At 32.1% G+C, this 20,840-nt stretch overlaps 1 protein-coding gene across 5 annotated transcripts in view; it reads left to right on the top strand.

Moving 5' to 3' along the window:
- The window catches only part of LOC115881940, a 167,357-nt gene that overhangs the window by 134,165 nt on the left and 12,352 nt on the right, over nt 1-20,840 (top strand). For all 5 annotated transcript variants that reach the window (XM_030899667.1, XM_030899670.1, XM_030899669.1 and 2 more), the window contains exon 12: nt 19,001-19,793. In XM_030899667.1, the coding sequence (XP_030755527.1) occupies nt 19,001-19,793 (793 nt within the window). The remainder of the gene's footprint in view (nt 1-19,000; nt 19,794-20,840) is intronic.

The following is a 20,840-nucleotide window of genomic DNA, read 5'->3' on the forward strand; positions in this document are numbered from 1 at the left end:
ATTAGATATTTTTGGAAAAACTAAATGTCAACTCTGTGTAACGTGTATCAGGAGAAATTTCGACCGACGATATCCCAGAAATACAATACGTACCTATCCTTGCCACAAAAAGTATCATTTTTACTCATAATAAAACAATATATTATTACTACTAAAAAAACACTGACAAACTGAAAAAACTTATTGATTGTTAAATTAGTATTAATTCACTGATCATTAACTTAAAAAAATAATTACAAACAACTTAACAAAGGCAATAAAAATTAATAAAAACAAACTCTTTTTCCACAGATACATTATCAGCTCCAAAAATCATATAAGTATCTATATTTTTTACTTAAAAAAATAATTTCTTAATTATATATAAACTTAATTAAAAAAATTAAGTGTAGAGTTGTAATATAAAAATGTAATAAAAAACTATTAAAGGTATTCTAAATCTTAAATAGGAAATGGAGAAAATATAATTTACAAGAACAAAGTTGCTGTGAACAAGTCAACAAGCCAGTAATATGCAATTTAGATAATGTACTAGAGAATTTATTTGTGGGAGCTCAACCATGGACACCCTGTATATAAATACGGAAGCCAAGAGGCATCGCCATCGGTACGAAGATGTTTATTATTCTTTTTATCTCCGTCTCAAGTCGTAGCGTTGTTAAAATAGTTAGTGTTTCACAGACCTATTTATTTGGTTCTGTTGTTGCCAGTGTTATTCCAGATTATATTTCTTCTCTTCTTTTTCCTTATATAACAGACAGACATTTAGAACACACGGTATATAAGTTCTAAATTTTTAGGCTACCAGACAAGTACAATTTTTTTGAAATTTTGAAATGATTTTTTTTTGTATTAGATAGTTCCAAATATTTTAATATCTAGTAAAAATTATTCAAATAAACCAACAAACGTCACAAAAGTGTTAATTTTTTCAACATGATTGACAATATAAAAAAGTCATTTTAACGCCTAGGCACAAAAGTAAAGCACTTTTACGCCTAAGCATAAAAGTACGAAAATATATTATTAAACTGATATAAAGTGTCAAATTCAACGAGTGTGACCATAGTTTCCCTACAAGGTATGACTTTTAAATCTTTTTGTTATTTGGAACGTTTGAAATTGTTTAAAAACTTATTTGTGGCGTTTGAAAAAAAAAATAGCATGTTCTATTCGGAATAAAAATGACTTTTTGTGCCTCAGCTGTATGTCAAACCTACAGCCCAGCCACAAAAAGTGTGATTTTTACTCCTAATAGGACTGTTCGATCGCGTCAAATCGCCGCTGTCGTAGTCGCCGTGGAATGCTACGTCACGCGCTGACCAGCGCTCCACAGTGCGGCGGATGGTTATTCTTGCGGGACAAAATCTCAAGAGCAATGTTTGGGACTTAAAATCTAAGACCGTAGCAAATGGTCTCATATAGCAACTATATGGTTAAATTTATTTATTTATTAACAACTTAATTTATTAATAAATAAATACAAGATAATAAAACTATGATATTATTCGTACATGACACACAAAAACCGTATTGTAAACTATTGCCAAATACATAAAATTATGATATCAAAAAACTGTTTAGCAGTTTTTTTTAATTAATTTGTAATCTTGTGACACCCTCTATAATTTATTTTAAAATAATATATTTTATTTTGAAAATAATAAATAAGATAGATATTTTAATTTTAACACTCGGTAATTGTAAATTCATATATAGTAAGTATCTAAGACAATTTTTTAAACTCAGTGCCTTTTGATGGAGTTGTTTTGTTTTTATACCATCCGATTGAAATGAATCTTTTTGGGCATTCACCTGTTAAGTTTGAACTCCCTGTGACTGTGACTACCTGTGTTGGTAATTATTGGTAACTCAAAAGATCTACATCATTCAATATATCGATATTTGAAAAAAAAAGTGAAAGTTTGATATCTGCAGAACAAAGGCACGAAGAATTTTAACAAATAATATACGTACAGTTAAAAAGTACATACCTTTGGCAATCTTCAACATAATTTGGCTTTCTAATAAAATGTATAAGCACTTGTAAATATTTTGTTTTCGTATGATCTCTGCCTTGCTGAGCAGAAAACGACCAAATTTGGTTGATAAAAATGTATCGAAATACAAAGAATATTCATGCATTTTTGTATCAATTGGAATATCTACTATTTATTCTTATCAGTACACATTTTTTGGCTTATTTCTAACCAAACGCTTTTGTCCCGCTAAATTTATCTTCTAACGCACTGTGCGCTCGTCCGTCAAATGCAAAAATAACTGTCACTGTCTAAAATCTTTAGCGCCAACTTCAACTCGGTCAGTAGATGACGTAAAAAAACTGACAGTGCAGGAAGATAGGAATCGAACTATCCTTAACTCTATAGTATCCTCGAATAAAACTATTTAAACTATAATCGGTCTAATGGGAGGGTCATTGACAGTGATTGTGGTATCTGTCATTTTTAATTCACAGGCAAATCGTATTTTCGATCATTTTTTGGATTGAGATAATCCAATTAAAAAGAAGAAAAGAGCTATTAAAATGTTATAGCGTGCCCTGTCAGTCATGTCATAAAGGCAGATTTATGAGTAGGCCGCTATTAGTTCCGCTGTTATATACTTCCGGACATATGACTATATTTTTAAAACCCTCTATATGCCTGCCACAGATGTTTTAATAGAGTTTGGGATATCGGCGGTCATTATTTGTTGTGTTTTGTTTGGCAGAGTTGCCAAATCGCCACGTCTACTCCTTTGACATTATATTAGATGTTTTATATAAGATTTCAGAATTTCAGCCTGCTAGTGGATTTATATTTTTCATTTTTAGTGTTTTTCTTTTCGAAATTTTTACGATATTTTTATTGCGCGTTTTTCGTATTAGTTATCAAGGAAAACAACATTAATTATGGTTGCCAAATCGTGAAAATCTATTTTTGCCGATTTTGAAACGTGTATTTTTATGTTTCTGGGGCGTTTAAAGGTTTTACTAGTTATAGGAATTGCCATTATACGTTTTAATGCCCTTAAAATAATATTTCAAATTCCATTTTGAAAAGAATATTTTGGTTTTGGTCGTGATACGTATTTTTTTTTTAATTTTATATATAGGGTAAGTCTTGAATAAGTGCAAATATTTTCAGGGCTGGTAAATCTCGATAAAAGAAACATATTTAAAATTTTCAAAAAAATGATTTTTTGCTTAATTTTTTCTGGGTTTTCTTTTTTGTAACTTTAATCTACTACCTATGTTGCCATATTATGAAGAAATTATGTAGTATGAGTTTAATAACTATTTAGTAATTATGTTATTATGAGTCTAATAACTATTTAGTTAAAATGTTTAATTTACGTCAATGATGAGTTAAAAACAATGTAGGTGGCGCCCCCTACAAATAGGAGTCATATTGACATCAAAATCAAATTTCTCATATCATAAAACTCCCAGAAACCAATTTTCATCCAATTATTGACGTTACTTCGGAAATTATTTGGAAAGAATCGAAATAAAAATGAAACTTCTACACCCTGAATCTCCAAAACTAAGAATTTTAGGACATACATTTATACGAACTTTTTTACTTATTTTTATCTGCAGAATATACTGCCGAAGTTTGCGGAATACAGTTCGGACCACCCTGAATAATACCCCTAAAATTATTTTCACTTATTTTAGACTCGCCTTGTATAGTTTGATGTTTATTTTTGGTTAGGTTAGGCTAAGGAGCGTCCGTAAGAGGGAAATTTTCTTTATTACCGAGCAATTCATGGGCGTGCTATAAATATTTTAAATAACATTACTTACTTACACAATAATTTCAAAAATACCAAACCAGTTTTATTTTTTTCAACGTTTTTCCACGTAAATGAGATATAATCTTTATAAAAATCAAAAAATTAAGATAAAAAACAATAACAAAATAATTAAATCACGCAACTATAACGACTGCACTGTTCTCCAAGCTCGGTCTACTACCGTTTTAATCGATCTTTCTCATAAAAAAATAGACTATGCGTCCCGTCAATTATAATTCGACAAATTTGCAAGCAGCCAATGTAATGAGTGTGCGGGGTATTTTTCGCGGTGATAAAATACTCATCAAGTCCACGTGGACTCTCTGCCGCGGAAATATATGTAGCGATCTATAAAAAATATTGCTGTGTATTTAAATGCGTTTTGTAGTAAAAAACTCCAATATTATGTATGCATTCTTGAAATTCCTTTCATAGACACAGATGCTTTACCTGTAGCTACAACTTAATGTTTATTGTACCTCTAGTCATTTCTCAGTGCTCTACCGAGAATATGGGACAACCTGTGTAACAGGAATTAAAATTAACCTGCGTTTTTTTACGATCAGGTCACTGTTTTTTTTTTCGTGTGCACCTCGGTATGAGTTTTCACGAAATATTTTCATTGGTTGTCTAAATTTAGCGGCTCGACTAAGACAGAGCGAGCGAATAACGCAACTTGCAAAAATTGTCATTTAAATTGCCAGAAGCATTTCGGCGATTTCCAAGCATTTCCCTACTAATTCTGTTAACGTTTTCTAGTACTACGTTTAAAACGCACCCACCATTCGCTATTTCGGGTTGGCTTGGTTGGGCATTGACGAGCATGAACCCCCCAGAAAAAATAGAGATAGGTAAGCTGTGTCGATGGTTGTTAGCTAACTCTTTTTTTCACCGTCCATTTTCTTTGCAGTGACGCCAAACATGTCAGGCTTTTTTCAGTGATTAAACCCCCCACTGTTGTGTACTACTAACTAACATTCACGTTTTATTTTATTTTTTAATTTTAGATTAGATAAAACTTAGCAGTTTTTATTTTGTTATTAACCCTTTATAGGGCAGTACTAATTATTTTTTAGTCTGATTAAATTGACTAGCACAAAGGAAGCATATCTTCTTAATAACATTTTTCAAAAAATTTAAGAAAAAAAGAATATTAAAGATTTTTCAACCAGAGACTGTTAAAGCAAATAGATAATATGTAATGATTTAATGTATGTTACAGTAAAAGTTGGAAATCAGTGATTGTTAACAATTACTAGGAAAAGCTCACATTCACTGATTTGCTAAGGCTACGCCAGTAAAAGTTCAACAGCTATTTTTAAAAGCAACTTTTACTAGTGAATGCTATAGCATTCTCTGGACAAAAGCAGTGAGTTTGAAAGATTCAGTTAGCGCAGTTGCCACAAGTTGTAAAATATAAGGATAAGTTGAATAATAGGCAATATAAGGATAATATTAATTTGGGCTAAACATTGGCAACGTTGACAGACATTTGGCGTAAATTCGCTTTGTTTTTGTATATAATGTATAAACTGTATGTATTATCCAATGTAAGAAAAAAAAGTAAGTTCATTTTGATGACCTCTGTTTGCTCTCTACTCAAAAATATGCCCATATCAATTAAATCAAATTTCGTTTTTCCAGAAACTCGCATCATAATAATATGAGAAATGATCGAAAATATACAGGATTAATTATACAGATTAACGATTTTTCAAAATATATTCGAGCCGTAACTTTGGTGCACTAAATAAAAAGAAATACATGTCACAGATACTTTTGTTTCTATATTTTTAAATTTTTATCACACGAAATTTGCATAGAAAATGCTTAGACGACAATTATTACCTATACCGGGTGCGTCACAAAAGTGGCTCACCCCTATAACTTTTTAATTTTTGCAGTTAAAAAAAAACGAGATTTGGTATGTTAGTATATGACATAAATTAGGATTGATTGACGTATTCAATTGTTTTCGGTCACTTCCTGTTTCACCGGAAATGACTACAACTTTTGAGTTTGAAATGGCACCCTCGGTATTTTTTTACTTTATTCTATAGAAAATAACACTCTGAATAGAATGACATATCATATGTCAACTTTTGACATTTTTGCATATGGTTTATTTGAAATTATAACTTGCGGTTCGTAACGAAAGTTTGACTCGAAATACCAAGTGTGTGGTACCAAATTATTCGTAAAAAAATGCCTATTCCAAATATGCTAATGAGCCACCCTCGTTCCATTTGAAAAAAATTGAGATATGATTAAAAATACGATTTGAGCATTTTCTAACTGGCCAGGACAAGACACTAAAAACATTAGACAATCAACTCTATTTTTCCAAGGCTCCTTGATTAAGAATTAGTGTTTTTAACATAACCATGGCACTCTAGATTGAATTTTAAAATTCAGAGAATGTCAAAAGTTGACATATGGTATGTCATTCTATTCAGAATGTCATTTTCTATCGAATAAAGTAAAAAAATACCGAGGGTGCCATTTAAAAATCAAAAGTTGTAGTCATTTCCGGTGAAACAGAAAGTGACCAAAAACAATTGAATACGTCAATCAATCCTAATTTATGTCATATACTAACATACCAAATCTCGTTTTTTTACCTGAAAAAATAAAAAAGTTATAGGGGTGAGCCACTTTTGAGACGCACCCGGTATAAAGCACAGCGAACTCAGTGTCACCGATGCTCACTGGTCGAATATTCAACCGCTTAACTTTTCGCCAATTCGGCCAACGCATAGATATGGTTGATTAAATGACCAAGGCGCGGATAGAAATAAGCATAGCAAACAAACTGGACGACTGATTAGTGGGTTAAATTAAAGTGGTCGATTCAGCGACCATCAACTCATAAGTGGTTAGCAAACGTTTTTTTTTTCTTGTTGTATATTTGAAAGCGGACCTCTCTATTTTTTCTAGATTTAATAGCAATATTTTTTCAATCATTATGAAACGCTTCGTACCTACTACTTCAAATATCTGTGAGCTACTCACGACAATCCATTGCAATCTAAATTGTTTCCAAACGATTCAACATTAAATTCTACTTCTACATAGTTACGGCGTCCTAATTTTGTCGATAGCCATTTTTAACGTAGCCAACGGGCACTTAAGTTGGTTCACATTCCGGTCATTCTCTATAGTTACTGACAAGCGAAACCGATTTTACAACAACTGTATGCTGAATAAACGTGCCAAATTTGAACAATTTTGAAGAAGCCGATTTTAACTAATTCAAGAAAAACTGCTTTTATTTTTAATATAATAAATTTTAATATTTTAACATGATTTTCACTATTTTTGACAATAACTAAGTTTTTGTTAACAAGATGACATTTTAGACGGCAACTGACATATATGTCATAATATTTTAATTTTAAATATGTATCTAATATAATTTAAATTAATATAATGCAACTTTATACTAAGAAAACATTTATACGTTCACAAAATACAACAAAATCTAATAATATAGTTTGAAAACAATGAAAATTGAATTAAAATTAAAAAAAGTTAAGCGCGACCCCTTATGTCAAAATTAGATGATTAAATTTTCGCAATTTTTACACAATTTGTTGAACGGTGGCGCCTCTAGTGTTTGTTCGCAGGATTAGTCTTTTACTACCGTTTATGGCCATTAAAGAAAGGTTATAAAGGGGGATGTTTTGTGGTCTTTTTTTTCAACCATATAAGGAAAGTAAATGAAAAATATGACTATTTTCTCAGCTCTTAATACAATGAAGCATTAGATCACTGTTGCATAGATAAAGATATCCTGCTGAATTGTTCTAGTTATAAGTGACACCTACAAGGCAAATTGTTGCACTTGTTAGCGCTAATAAAAGCTTTAACAAGACATAAATACCGGCAAGAATTTTGCAGCAAACTCGCCACCGGTCGCATTGAAAGTAAAACGATCACTCAATACAATAATGTGTAGGCGGTTCTTTCCGTGTATATTTAGATCCGATGCTTCAGTTAAGTCGTACTGGCTATGCATTGACCTTTTGCGAATGGCCAAAGGCAATTTCGTTGCAACAGATGGCGCCCTAATATCAGAAATCGTTCATTGGCTCTGTATTTTCCTAAGTTACATTAAAAAAAATCAGTTGGATTGTTTTTTAAATTTTCAGATCGCTCAATTTTTTTTATTTAAATCAGTCATATACAGGGTGACTCGTAAATAAGTGCTCTCGATAAAAGAAACATATTTTATCATTATCATTTTTGAAATAAATCTACAATAACGGAGTTATTTTACTTTAAAAATTTCCAAAAAAGATTTTCTGCTAAAATTTTTAGAACCACTGTATATTTCGGGTGCTTCTTTGTTGTAAATTTGATTTTATGTTACCATATTATTAACAATCTAGTTGAAGCCTGGCGTATCCGCCACGACATCAGGAAAAAGAAAATACTTTTTATTTGTTTTAATTAAATGAAAAACAAAAAATCCGGCGACGACAGTTTTTAGAAAAGCCAATTAGCTTACCTTTTAGTGAAGCTACCTTTTAGTGAAACAAAGCAACTTTCTAGAGCAAGTCGTTACTTCAGTAGAGACGACACAGATAAACATTAACATTTTATACAGGGTATTTCAAAACAAATGCGAAAAACTTCAGGGGGTGATTCCTTGTTCAAAATAAAGGGTAGTTTGCTTCATAAACGTTGAGTCAAAAGTCAACCATTAGGGAGATATTGCGGTACAAAGATGGCGGAAAAATAATGTTTTTATTTTTTACCTTGAAAACGAAAAGAGATAGACTAATAAAATTTTATGGAAGCATTACTGTTATGAAAACACACTTTCTGGTAATTTTTTCACTTTTTTAAAATGAGTGGAAGGGGTTGAAATAAACTACCCCTATCATTCTTGTTAACGAAATTTAAAGAAAAATCTTATCAAATACATGCAAAAAATTAATTTGGATAGTTTAGTTTGTTTAGAAACTTTTTTATCTCTTGTATTTTTTTGATAAAACTCACCGATTTGAAATTAAAAAATAAAATGTAAAGCATTACATGTCAGGACAAAAAACATTTTCTGATAAAGAATCTAGTGGGCTGCTGTAATTTTTTTACGGCCGCTGTTACTTTTTAGGATGTTCCTAATATTATTTTATTTGACATTACTCTACTGCAATACATTATTATCTAGATGATTATTATTATCGTTATTATCACTAGATTCTTAATCTAAAAATGTTTTTTGTCCTGACATGTAATGCTTTACATTTTATTTTTTAATTTCCAATCGGTGAGTTTTATCAAAAAAACACAAGATGTAAAAAAGTTTCTAAACAAACTAAACTATCCAAATTGAAGCATTTGCATGTGTTTGATAAGATTTTTCTTTAAATTTCGTTAACAAGAATGATATGGGTAGTTTATTTCAACCCCTTTCACTCATTTTAAAAAAGTAAAAAAATTACCTGAAAGTGTGTTTTCATAACAGTAATGCTTCCATAAAATTTCATTAGTCTATCTCTTTTCGTTTTCAAGACAAAAAATAAAAACATTATTTTTCCGCCATCTTTGTACCGCGATATCTCCCTACTGGTTGACTTTTGACCCAACGTTTATAAAGCAAACTACCCTTTATTTTGAACAAGGAATCACCCCCTAAAGTTTTTCGCATTTGTTTTGAAACACCCTTATGTTTTTTAACTAAAGTTTAGAAACAAACTCAAAAATCAAATTTTCAATTTATTTTTCGCGAAAAAACCTCATAGTCGTTTTTCTTAATATACTACGATCTAAATATACTACTCCTAAAAATATTTGAACTTATTAGGACTCACCCTGTATATTAGTATATGACCTAAATTAGGACTGATTGACGTATTTTGGTATTTGTTTTTGCTAACTTCCTGTTTCACCGGAAATGACTACAACTTTTGATTTTTAAATGGCATCCTCGGTATATTTTTACTTTATTCGATAGAAAATGACACTCTGGATAGAATGACATATCATATGTCAACTTTTGACATTTTCGCTTTAAAGAAATCGTATTTTAAATTTCAATCTAGAGTGGCTGTGTTAAAACACTAATTTTTAACCAAGTAGCCTTGGAAAAATAGATATGATCGTCTAATGTTTTTCGTGTCTTGTCCTGGTCGGTTAAAAGAATCGGCCAAATCCTATTTTTAATCATACGGTGGCTCATTAGGTACCACACACATTGATAATTGTATTTAAAATAATTGAATTCTCAAGTTGTATTAAAAAGTATGTATTATATAATCACAATTTGCAATAAAACAATAATAATTTTATGATGCTTCGAATGTTCGTTTCTTTCTCATACGGGAAAAGACGCAATCATGATGTCGATAATGTATTCTGACCTTTTCTTCAAGATTATTATCTCTCTTATTTTCAGTTGTCGTCGCAAAGTGCAATAAATTATAGTAGTTAAGTTCTGAAAGTGAAATAAAAAAATACATTAAATTATACATCCGAGCATGAGGCTATTTTATACGGGATGACTTAAACCACAGCATATTTAGTACCAGCTGGTCATCTTTTAGCTCTGCTTTTAGCTCTTCGATTAGCTTCTGGTTTTCAGCACTATATGCTGTTGATGAATCAATTGAATCAAATTGAGCTTAGTTTAAATTTACACTGTATATAGTATAGCACAAATATTAACAACAATAGATATTCAAGGAATGATTTCATACTTATACGATATATTACTCATCACTACAACATCGTACAAGTTTTATTTTTACCTCTCCGTAAACTACTATAGAATTAAATTTTTATATTGAATATTATTACCATAACAGAGAAAACGTAGTATTTAAGCAATTATAAATAATATCTGTAGCTAAAAACGGTTTATTACGCATTGATCGGCATCAATTTATAATCCCGAGAGCGCTGGGCGGCTACAATTATCTGGAAAAAATTAATGGCAACTGTTAAGTTTTTTATTGAATTAGTCGAGGGTTATTTGGAACGGAAAAGCCGGCAACAGTGGCGTGGATAAGGGCATTTCTTGCGCGTAAAATAAAAGGATAATGGATTGAAGTTTGGTTTGGATAATGGATTGAAGTTTGATAATGGATTGAAGTTTGGTTTGGTCGTTGGTTGGTTTTGACGATCAAAAGTAAAGAGGCAAAAAAGCAAGAGTGCGGTAGACAGATAACATCACCTATGGGACTTTTCAGTCACAGAAAAGCTCATGAAAGAAAACTTTTAAAATTTTAATAAAAAATAAATTCATTATTTGATATACGACCAGCGACTTCGTTCGCGTCGAATTAATCATTTGTAATGGTGATGATAGAGTAAAGCAAGAATTTCCATTAACATACAAACTGGATAAAATTTTCTCACATTTATGTCAGCATGAGAAAAAACAATATGGCGATATTATTATATAACTTAAAAAACTTTATGTAAAAAACCAAATAAATTATGCTTGTCCAAGCGTTTTCCCGAAAGACTAACCGTTTTTTAAATAACAAATATTGTAATATATGAGGGGCGTTTTCACCCTCTTGGAATTTGAGATTCGAGAAACCCCTCCTTATCGAACCTCTACACCCCACAGTCAATCCGTTTACCAAAAATCAGCTTTAAACGTCAAGCAGTTTAAGCAGAATCGTGATTACTCAATGGTCCTATTTTATAAAACACCCTGTATAAATTTTTAAAAAATCTTAAAATATGTAAAACAACAAAATAAAATATACGTGTTTAAGAGTTTTTCCGAAAAACTCCCCGGTTTTTAAATAAAAATATTTTAATATTTGAGGGATAGTTTCACCCCCTTAGAATTCGAGTTTCGAAAAATCCCTTCTTATCGAACCTCTACACCCTAAAGTCAATCTGTTTTCCAAAAACTTTAATTATTAAAAATTTATTATTATATTTATTAAAAAAAGCTTTTTACGTCAAGCGCTTTAAGCAGGATCGTGATTAATCAATGACCAGATTTTTCGAAACACCCTGTATACATTTTTATAATAAAATATACGTGTTTAATCGTTTTTTCGGAAACTTAACCGTTTTTTAAATAAAAAATATTGTAATATTTGAGGGGTGGTTTCACCCTCTTGGAACTGGAATTTCGAAAAATCCCTTCGTATCGAACCTCTACACCCTAGAATCAACCTGTATGCCAAAATTGAGCTTTTTACGTTGAGTGGTTTGAGCAGGATCGTGATTAATCAGTATGTCAGTCACTTCAGGATTTTATTAGTATAGATGTATTTATTTATTTATATTTTTCGCACGCCACTGTGATAAGGTGTATGAAATTACATATAGTCTCGCCCACAGAAGCATTACATATATCGAAACTTCTCATCGACCAGCTAATCGCCATTAAAGTAGACTTAAACTCTCGAAAGAGTTCGATCTTCTCCGTTCGTGTCGCGGAAGAAGAAAGACCCTTTAAAATATAGACTCTTTGCGAAAATCCTTGAAAATGGCTTTGATTCACGAGATGCCGGGGCATTTGTACGAAGATTCTTACTCTCACACTTGGGTCAGGTTGAGCATGCTGTGGGAAGAAGTAAGTAATAGACGGCACAGGCTTTTATGCACCATAGAAAACTAATTTTGGAAATTTTTTCCATAGCAACTGTTAAAATTGCCTTATATCTATAAAAAATAGTAGATCAAATAGTACTTTAACAGCAAGGGTAGATTAAATGATACTTTAACAGCGAGGATAGGTTAAAAACTTTATTTCTTCTCGCACGTTTTTTAATTGCTTCCATTTTTGAAAATTTTTGTATTCCTTTTCATAAGTTATTCGGGATTTAAACGGAAGTAGTTTGGATATGGCGCTGGTCGCCTCAGCCTGAATATCTGTTGGTAATTTACTTATTTCGTTTTGAGCCATTTCTGGCTTCAATTCAATCAGCAATCGACACGAAAGAGAATTAAAAAATATTGACTCAAACCTGACAACTAAGGAGACAGCTTTATTTATTTGTCAAATTACATAGAAACCAACGCCAACCCAGCACAATATTTTTTCTACTCGTTATAAATTCCTTGAATTAATAATTTCTAAATATTTTTTAAAACGTAACTCGCTATGGAAAAAATATTGTTTTATACACGACGATAAAATTGCATTATCGTAAAATACCATTTTATCGTCGTGTATAAAAAATAACTATTACTAGGTACATCTAATATTCACTTAATTGATTTTGAGTAATAATATAAAATGAACACGGACACTCATCTAAATACTCTAATTTATTTACATCATTAATGTCCCATGTAATAAATTTACAAGAGCACATTTTCATCGACATCCTCTGCTACAATATTAAAAAATATTAGGAAAAAATATATATTAGGAAATCGTTATCATAATTAGAAAACGTAGGTATAGGTTAATGATTTCTGAAAATTCGACTTTTCAAGTGGAGAAAGATACGTCAAAATATTTTTCAATACCGCTTGATAGACAGTTATCCCGTGGTCTAAAAGGAATTTTTAAGAATGTCAATTATAAACTTGTGTATAGTGCTAATAATAAATTACAACAATTATTAGGTAATCCAAAGGATAAAACACCTCTACTGGAAAGGTCGGGTATTTATGAAATTTCTTGTAAAGAATTGTAATCAGAAATATGTTGGGCAAACTAGAAGATCAATATTAACTAGATTTAAAGAACATTTAGCTCAGATAAGATATGGTAGACCTGATAAATCTTGCGTTGCCGAACATATTGTTGATAAAGAACATTGTATAGATCTTAATAATTTAAAATTAATTAAACAAGTCTCAAATTACAGGCAATTAGATGCATATGAAAGCATCAGAATTAATAAATGTAAAGATAGTATGAACAGAGACAACGGTCCAATTCCTTAAAGTTCTTTTTTCCTACTACTCTAGCGGCGGAAATCCAACTGTTACGCTCGGTGGGTTCTGACTCGGTTGGCTAGATCTTGCCACACCCACTCTGTGCCCACTGAGCGAGAGTATATAAACGCTCCAATTGTGTAGATTGTTTTTTAGTTTATAATCATCTGCTGATGATGCTAACATGGTTAGCGAAACGCGCGTCCAGTGTAAAAGTAAAAGTGTTTTGGTGTATTGTGGTGATTTAGTGTTTTATTTTACAGGAAGATTGATAAATGCAACATTTGTGTCTTTTTAAAATGGGACTTCTTCTACAAGTACCGTCTCCTAACGGTTCTTCAGCCAGGATGTTCGTCTTCTGCCCCGACTACGTCCTCTTTGGATTTTTTCTTCTATAATATTCTGGAGCAATTGGTATTTAGGACCTCTTATAACATGTACAAAATATTCTAATTTTTTCTTCTTAAAGGTTTTATGTATTTCTTCTTCCTTGTTTTACATGCGACGATAACACCACCTTTCGAAAGCTACCAGTGTGTTAATTTCGGCTGCTTTAAGGGTCCACGCTTCGGCACCATACAATAAGGTCGAAAACACGAAGCATCGGAGCATTATTACTCTTAAATCTAAGTATATATCTCTACTGCAAAGAAATTTCTTTAGTTTTAAAAACGAATTTCTGGCTATCTTAATCTTGGACTTTATTTCTTGCAATTGTTCGGCAGTTTCATTTAATATTGTGCCCAAGTATTTGTGGTGTTGGACGTTTTCTATTGGCGTGCTGTCTATTGATATTGAAGTATTTACATTTTGGTCTTTTGTAATAATCATGAATTTTGTTTTCTTCAAATTCATATTTAGCCCATATTGTTTGCAGGATACATTTATTTTTGAAGGAGGTTCTGCAGATCTTCACTATTGTCTGTCATTACGACTGCATCGGAAAATACTCTAAATATAGTCACAAAATTTCATTTCAAGGGTTTTTTTGTAGGGTTTTTCAAAAAAAAGGCGTGAGAGTAGATTCGTTTAAATCGAACACTCTGTATATTATTGCATTTTTGGATATTCCTTTAGACCTTAGACACATAATATGTTACTACTGCGCACTTAATGTTAATGCGTGATAATGTTAATCTATACAGAACAAATAAGTTTATGTTCTTTGGTTTTTGATTTTTTTAATATCTGCTCGCTCGGTACAAAACACAAGTGGGCTGTAATTGTAATTTGAACCTTCGCAGAGTGTATCAATGGTAATTGTGGCGAGTTATGTCGATTATGCGCTAGAGGTTATCAACATTTCATTGCCGTCCTAGCCCGGTGATGATATGGCAACGTTGGAATTTACAGAGGTAACAGAAAGGTATCTTTGAGGCTATTATAGGCTTTTTGAAGTCTTTGGAATCTTTTTTATCAGTTTTTTTACATTTATGTCATAGAAACTTACTTCGTCAATACTGAATTGTGAAGATTTTCATTTCATTTTTTAAGATGTAATAATTTTTGTTATCAAAGTGCCTCTACTACATAAAACGTCTTTTTTTATTTGTAAACATTCAAAGCTATTTGTAAAAACAGTATCGTTTGGTATCCTTTTTGGTGTAAAATAAATTTTTATTATTCCGTGAAACTATTCAGAAATATTTGACTTTTAAAAGTAACTTATTGAAGGGCTCGAACTCACTGACGACCAGGTCGCAACGACCTGGCCGTCGGCTGGCCGGATGTATTGCGTTTTTAGCTGCGGCCAGATGAACGACCAGTTTCAACAGAGTTGTCAAATCTAACGATTTTTTACGTTTTACCAATTAGAAAATATTGTTTCAGAAATGTTAAAATATCCGAGTTAGCTAAAAACCGAAGTTGCTATTCACAACAAACAAAAAGCATTGTGTACGCGCGACCGACAAAAAGGGAGATATTCTGTTTCTTTTTTCTACTGATATGGCGCCCTTATCGACTTCAGAAGTAAACATATTAGGGTCATCGTAAAAAAAGATCGTCAGACACTGGCTCTAAATATAAACAGGTAGAAAGTTTAGCTTCCAGTTATTTCAATGTTTACAATATAACGAAGAATCTACAACAGTAATTACTCCTATTTTTATGAATGTTTAAGTTACTTTCTTAATTTTTTTTTCAAAATAATGTACCTGTAGAAATATAGTCTAATGAACCTTGTTTGAAAAACGTTATATTAAATATAATATTTAAAATACAGTTGTCCTCCTTGTACATGACTACGGTTAATGTTAGATGTATCACAATAATTCGTAAAATTTTACGGAGAATTTAAATATGTAATAAAAAATGGGGGTACCCGTTTAAAATAAGAAAGTTGCCGTCAACTCCCGTTATTTCCGGGAGTGCCGCCATATTGAAAATATTTTTAATCGATAGATCTCGTTGTGAAACAATGATGTGCAAAAAATCTCCGATCTAGATATTGTAGTTCTCTAAAAACTTCTAAAGCACGCTTAGCATGGGACACCCTATATATCCATGTTATATTGCTTTATATTTATAAAATTATCCACCTGAATGAAGTAAACTGGTTGTCATTGACATCATCAAAATATTTGTTAAACTGGGTCAATTTTCACTGTTATTGACATTGACATTGTGACATTATTTTAAACTCTTTTAGTTAAAGTATGTGAGAAATTAGTTATTATTATCTTATCACTTTAATCTTATTTGCTTAAGACGTTCAAGGTAATCTTTATTTATAACTAACATTAATCCCCAATTTAGATTATTAAAACTAGTGTTTTCATAAAAAAAAACTTTGTATGTATAATTCTTTCTACATTAACTCATGTGATCAATATGTGGCTTCAAAAATGAAAGAAATATAGTACCCTCGTTTTAATACTAGCCTGTAATTATTTCATTATCTGAAATTACATTTTTAATTAGGTTTAATCACGCATATGAGCGGTTACTTTAAGTGAAATTTTTAGTACAATTTAAACGACTTGGTCTGATTAGTGATAAATAGATAAAATATAGCATCATTATTTCTGCTTTTAATAATACTACTTAGTTGTAAAAATACTTTTACACATACTATTTTTTTTGTTATTTAACAAATAAAGCTAGTAACTATCCTCAAATGAGTATACAGGGTCCGGCAATAGTGCGTCGGGCATCTGTAGCTCCTAGAATAAAAAAAACTTGAGAATTTCGTTTAAGTGCAAACCTAAAGTATGTACCAGGATGTATTTCAGGAAAATATTTTAACTTCTATAGGGTGGCTCAAAAAAGTGTGAGTGGACCTAGATGATTTTTTTTAAATGGAACGCCCTGTATATTTTGGCTTACTTTCCGATCACTTTACATAACCCTAAGATATGAATAAATACATTTCGATAGTTTCAGATATATTAAAAAATAAATAAAAAATATATATTTTTCAGCCCTTCTTAAAAAAATTATTAAAAATACAAGAACTGTTCTGAAATGAAAACTATATTAGGTATTTACTTTAGATAATCTGTACTTACTTTGCTATAAATATGAATATGGTAAATTATACAGGATGTTCAAAATTCTACGCCAAACTTTCTAAAATATAAAATAATTTTACTTCGTTTTTTTTAAATGGAACACCCTGTATATTATTTTTTCAGTAGACGGAGAATTAAAAAATGAACATTTTTTGTATTTACAGTATTTCAAAATTTTTAACGGTTTCGCAGATATTTGCGGTTTTATATTTCATATGGCATTTTTTACAGTAAATTTTTATCAAAGCCACCCAATGATTTTTCTCTCGTATTTTACCATTGAAAGCGCCATATGAAATAATACTGCGTGTATCTGCGAAACCGTTAAGAATTTTGAAATACTCTAAATACAAAAAATGTTCATTTTTAAACTCTCCATATAATAAAAAAATAATATACAGGGTGTTCCGTTTAAAAAAACGAAGAAAAATTATTTTATATTTTAGAAAGTTTGGCGTAGAATTTTGAACATCCTGTATAATTTACGACATTCATATTTATAGCAAAGTAAGTACAGACTATTTAAAGTAAATACCTAATATAGTTTTGGTTTCAGAATAGTTTTTGTATTTTTAATAATTTTTTTAAGAAGGGCTGAAAAATATATATTTTTGATTTATTTTTTAATATCTCTGAAACTATCGAAATATATTTATTTATATCTTAGGTGTATGTAAAGTGATCTGAAAGGAATCCAAAAATGCAGTAATATACAGGGTGTTCCATTTAAAAAAAATCATCCACGTCCACCCACACTTTTTTGAGCCACCCTATAGAAGTTAAAATATTTTCCTGAAATACATTCTGGTACATACTTTAGGTTTGCACTAAAACAAAATTCTCAAGTATTTTATTCTATGAGCTACAGATTCCCGACGCACTATTGCCGGACCCTGTATAGTTAAAGCCTGGCGCATCCGCCACGACATCGACATCAGGAAAAAAACGTTTTATTTTTTTTTTAAATCCGGCGACGACAGTTTTCAGAAGAGCCAATTAGCTATCTTTTAGTAAAAAAAGCAACTTTCTAGAGCAAGTCGTTACTTCAGTAGAGACGACACAAATAAACATTAGCATTTTATATACGTAGATTGTACGATGACTAGTTTCGAGACAATAATGTCTCATCATTAGGCCACTGAGCTAAAATAGTAAAAAAAATATATTTTTATAGATTTTTTAGTCACGTGATTAAGCTTGACCGGCACAGCGTTGCCCACATTTACATATTTTCTTTTAATCAAAATATTTTAGGGAACAAAAATAAATTAATTATAAATATATAAACAGTTATTATTTACATCAATAAAAAATTAACCTTCTTAACAGCACTTAAGGGACATAAAGGGCCACAACTACCGCTTTCCCGTTCAACATATTCTAATAAAGTTGCGATGAGTTTTTTACGGCTATTAAGCTATCTTGTATCACTTCGCACTAAAAGAGGTCCTAAAAAGAACAATGTTTGACAGCAGGCTCTGCTAGTAAACATTTTTCAGCTTAAAGTATCTATCTAAAAAACTAAAGTGTCAAAACGAATGACAATGAACCTGAATCCCCAGCGCGAAATTTAAATTCCAGTTAGTGTGTCCGGCGCCGAATATGTCCACGGTTGGCAACAATGGATTTAAAAATCGCATCCTCGATTACGTAACTAAAAGTTTAATTGGCTATCAAATATAGATCTAACGCAATCTGCAAAAAATTGTTATCATCGATTTTTGTTTAAAACAATTAGTTTTATCTCCTTTAAGTTAAATTGCGACCATTCTAACCAAATTTCGTCTAAACCACTTTATTTCAACCAGTTTTTCTTCTTGTTCCAGCCTCCCGAAAATGAGCTGCAAAAAACCGAACGCGTCATGTCCGAGCACGAACTGAGAGTGCAGCGCAGCCTGCAAAAGCTCACCATCCCCGACTGGTACAAGCACTCCCAAGTCCCCGGTCAAGGCTTCCTCCTCAACAAGAAGAACGCCTCGCGCGACACCCGATGGACTGGCACCGGCACCGGCTCCAAGACCACCAGCCTCAGTTCTCTGGGTTCCGGTACTCAGAGTCCGATCGTACTCAGTCCCACGCCATGCAACCAGCCCTTCGTGCGATGGAGCACTTCCAAGCTGAACAGTACCGCGTCAAGTCCCTGCCAGAGTACCAGAAGTAGCTTCAATCAAGGCCGACAGCCAGTGAATGGGTCAATAAGTCCCAGTTCTGCGAGGTCTAGCTTCAGTTACAGGCAGCCTTACATGGGCTGGAGGTCTCAGGAACGACTGAACCGGCCTAGGACACCTGCCGAACGTCTGGCGTGTTCACTCCTTGCTCAGCAAGTTCATAACTCGACGCAGGAGAATCCAGAAATCCAGACCTCGATCAAGGAAGTTACGTCGGCGATAGTACACTATGTGAGCGGTATGAAACCTCCGGGACCCGATCACATGGACAACCATAGCCAGAGGTCTAGTTCTGTGTCGCCGAGGGGTAGTAGTCAAAAACTGTGCTGGTTGGAGAGTTCGTTCGTGGGGACGAAGCCGCTGGACAGTCCGGAGACTCCGGTGACGTGTTCGGAGAGTCCGGTACCGCCTCCGGGGCTGAGGCTGGACCTGCAGAACTACAGTAGTAACGGTAAGTCTATGGCGGTGTAAAGACATTAAGGCTTATATTCGGAGGGTTCTAAATGTGGAACTGATATTTGGAGGAACTCTATGTGTGCTAGTAATAAGTTGTGGTCAGGTTTAAGGTGGATTTTTATGCATCCGTCATCCGTTGATACGATCGTCTAACGGTGCTGGTTATAGTGTTTTTAATTTTTAAAACCTTGTCCGTCAACGGATAATGTTGAAATAAATTTAACCTTACTGTTTTGTTGACAAATTTGGAACGTTAGCGCTATCACGAAATGGTTATTCTTTCTCCAGTTTCTATACAGGGTGAGTCTTAAATAAGGACAAATATTTTCAGGGCTGGTAGATCTCGATAAAAGACACATATTTTCTCTTTACCGTTTTTCAAATTAGTCCAAAAAAGCTGAGAACCAATGGATTTTTTCTAGGTTTTGTTCTACTAAAATACGTTTACTCGATCTGTGTCTATGAAAGGAATTTCAAGAATGCAGACGCAATATTGGAGTGTGATCAATTTACTAAAAAACACATTTAAATAAACAGCAATATACAGGGTGTCCCAGAAATAAGTGCAAGTATTTTAAGGGGTGGTAGATCTCGATAAAAGAAACATATTTTCTCTTTATCGTTTTTCAAATAAGTCCAAAATAACGGAGTTATTTTACTTCGAAAATTTCCAAAAAAAGATTTTTTGCTAAAATTTTGAGAACCACTGGATCTTTTCTGGATTTTCTTTCTTGTAAATTTAATCTAATACCTATGTTGCCATATTATCAAGAAATTATGTTTTTTTAACTAAAAACTAAAAAAAATTGCAAAAAATTTTTCAAAAAATTTCGAATTTTCAATTTATTTTTTTCGCGAAAATAACCTCATAGGCGTGTTTCTGGGGTCGGACTATACTATCAGTTAAAATACTTGCACTTATTTCTGGGACACCCTGTATATTTGAAGAAAATTAAAAAATTTTCAACCTTTTTTTTAGCGAAAATAACCTCATAAACGTCTTAAATTGGCGTGAAATATTTGCATTTATTTGAGACTCACC

The sequence above is a fragment of the Sitophilus oryzae genome, unplaced genomic scaffold (assembly GCF_002938485.1).
Source record: "Sitophilus oryzae breed Bouriz unplaced genomic scaffold, Soryzae_2.0 scaffold_1745_pilon_pilon, whole genome shotgun sequence".
NCBI lineage: Eukaryota > Metazoa > Arthropoda > Insecta > Coleoptera > Curculionidae > Sitophilus > Sitophilus oryzae.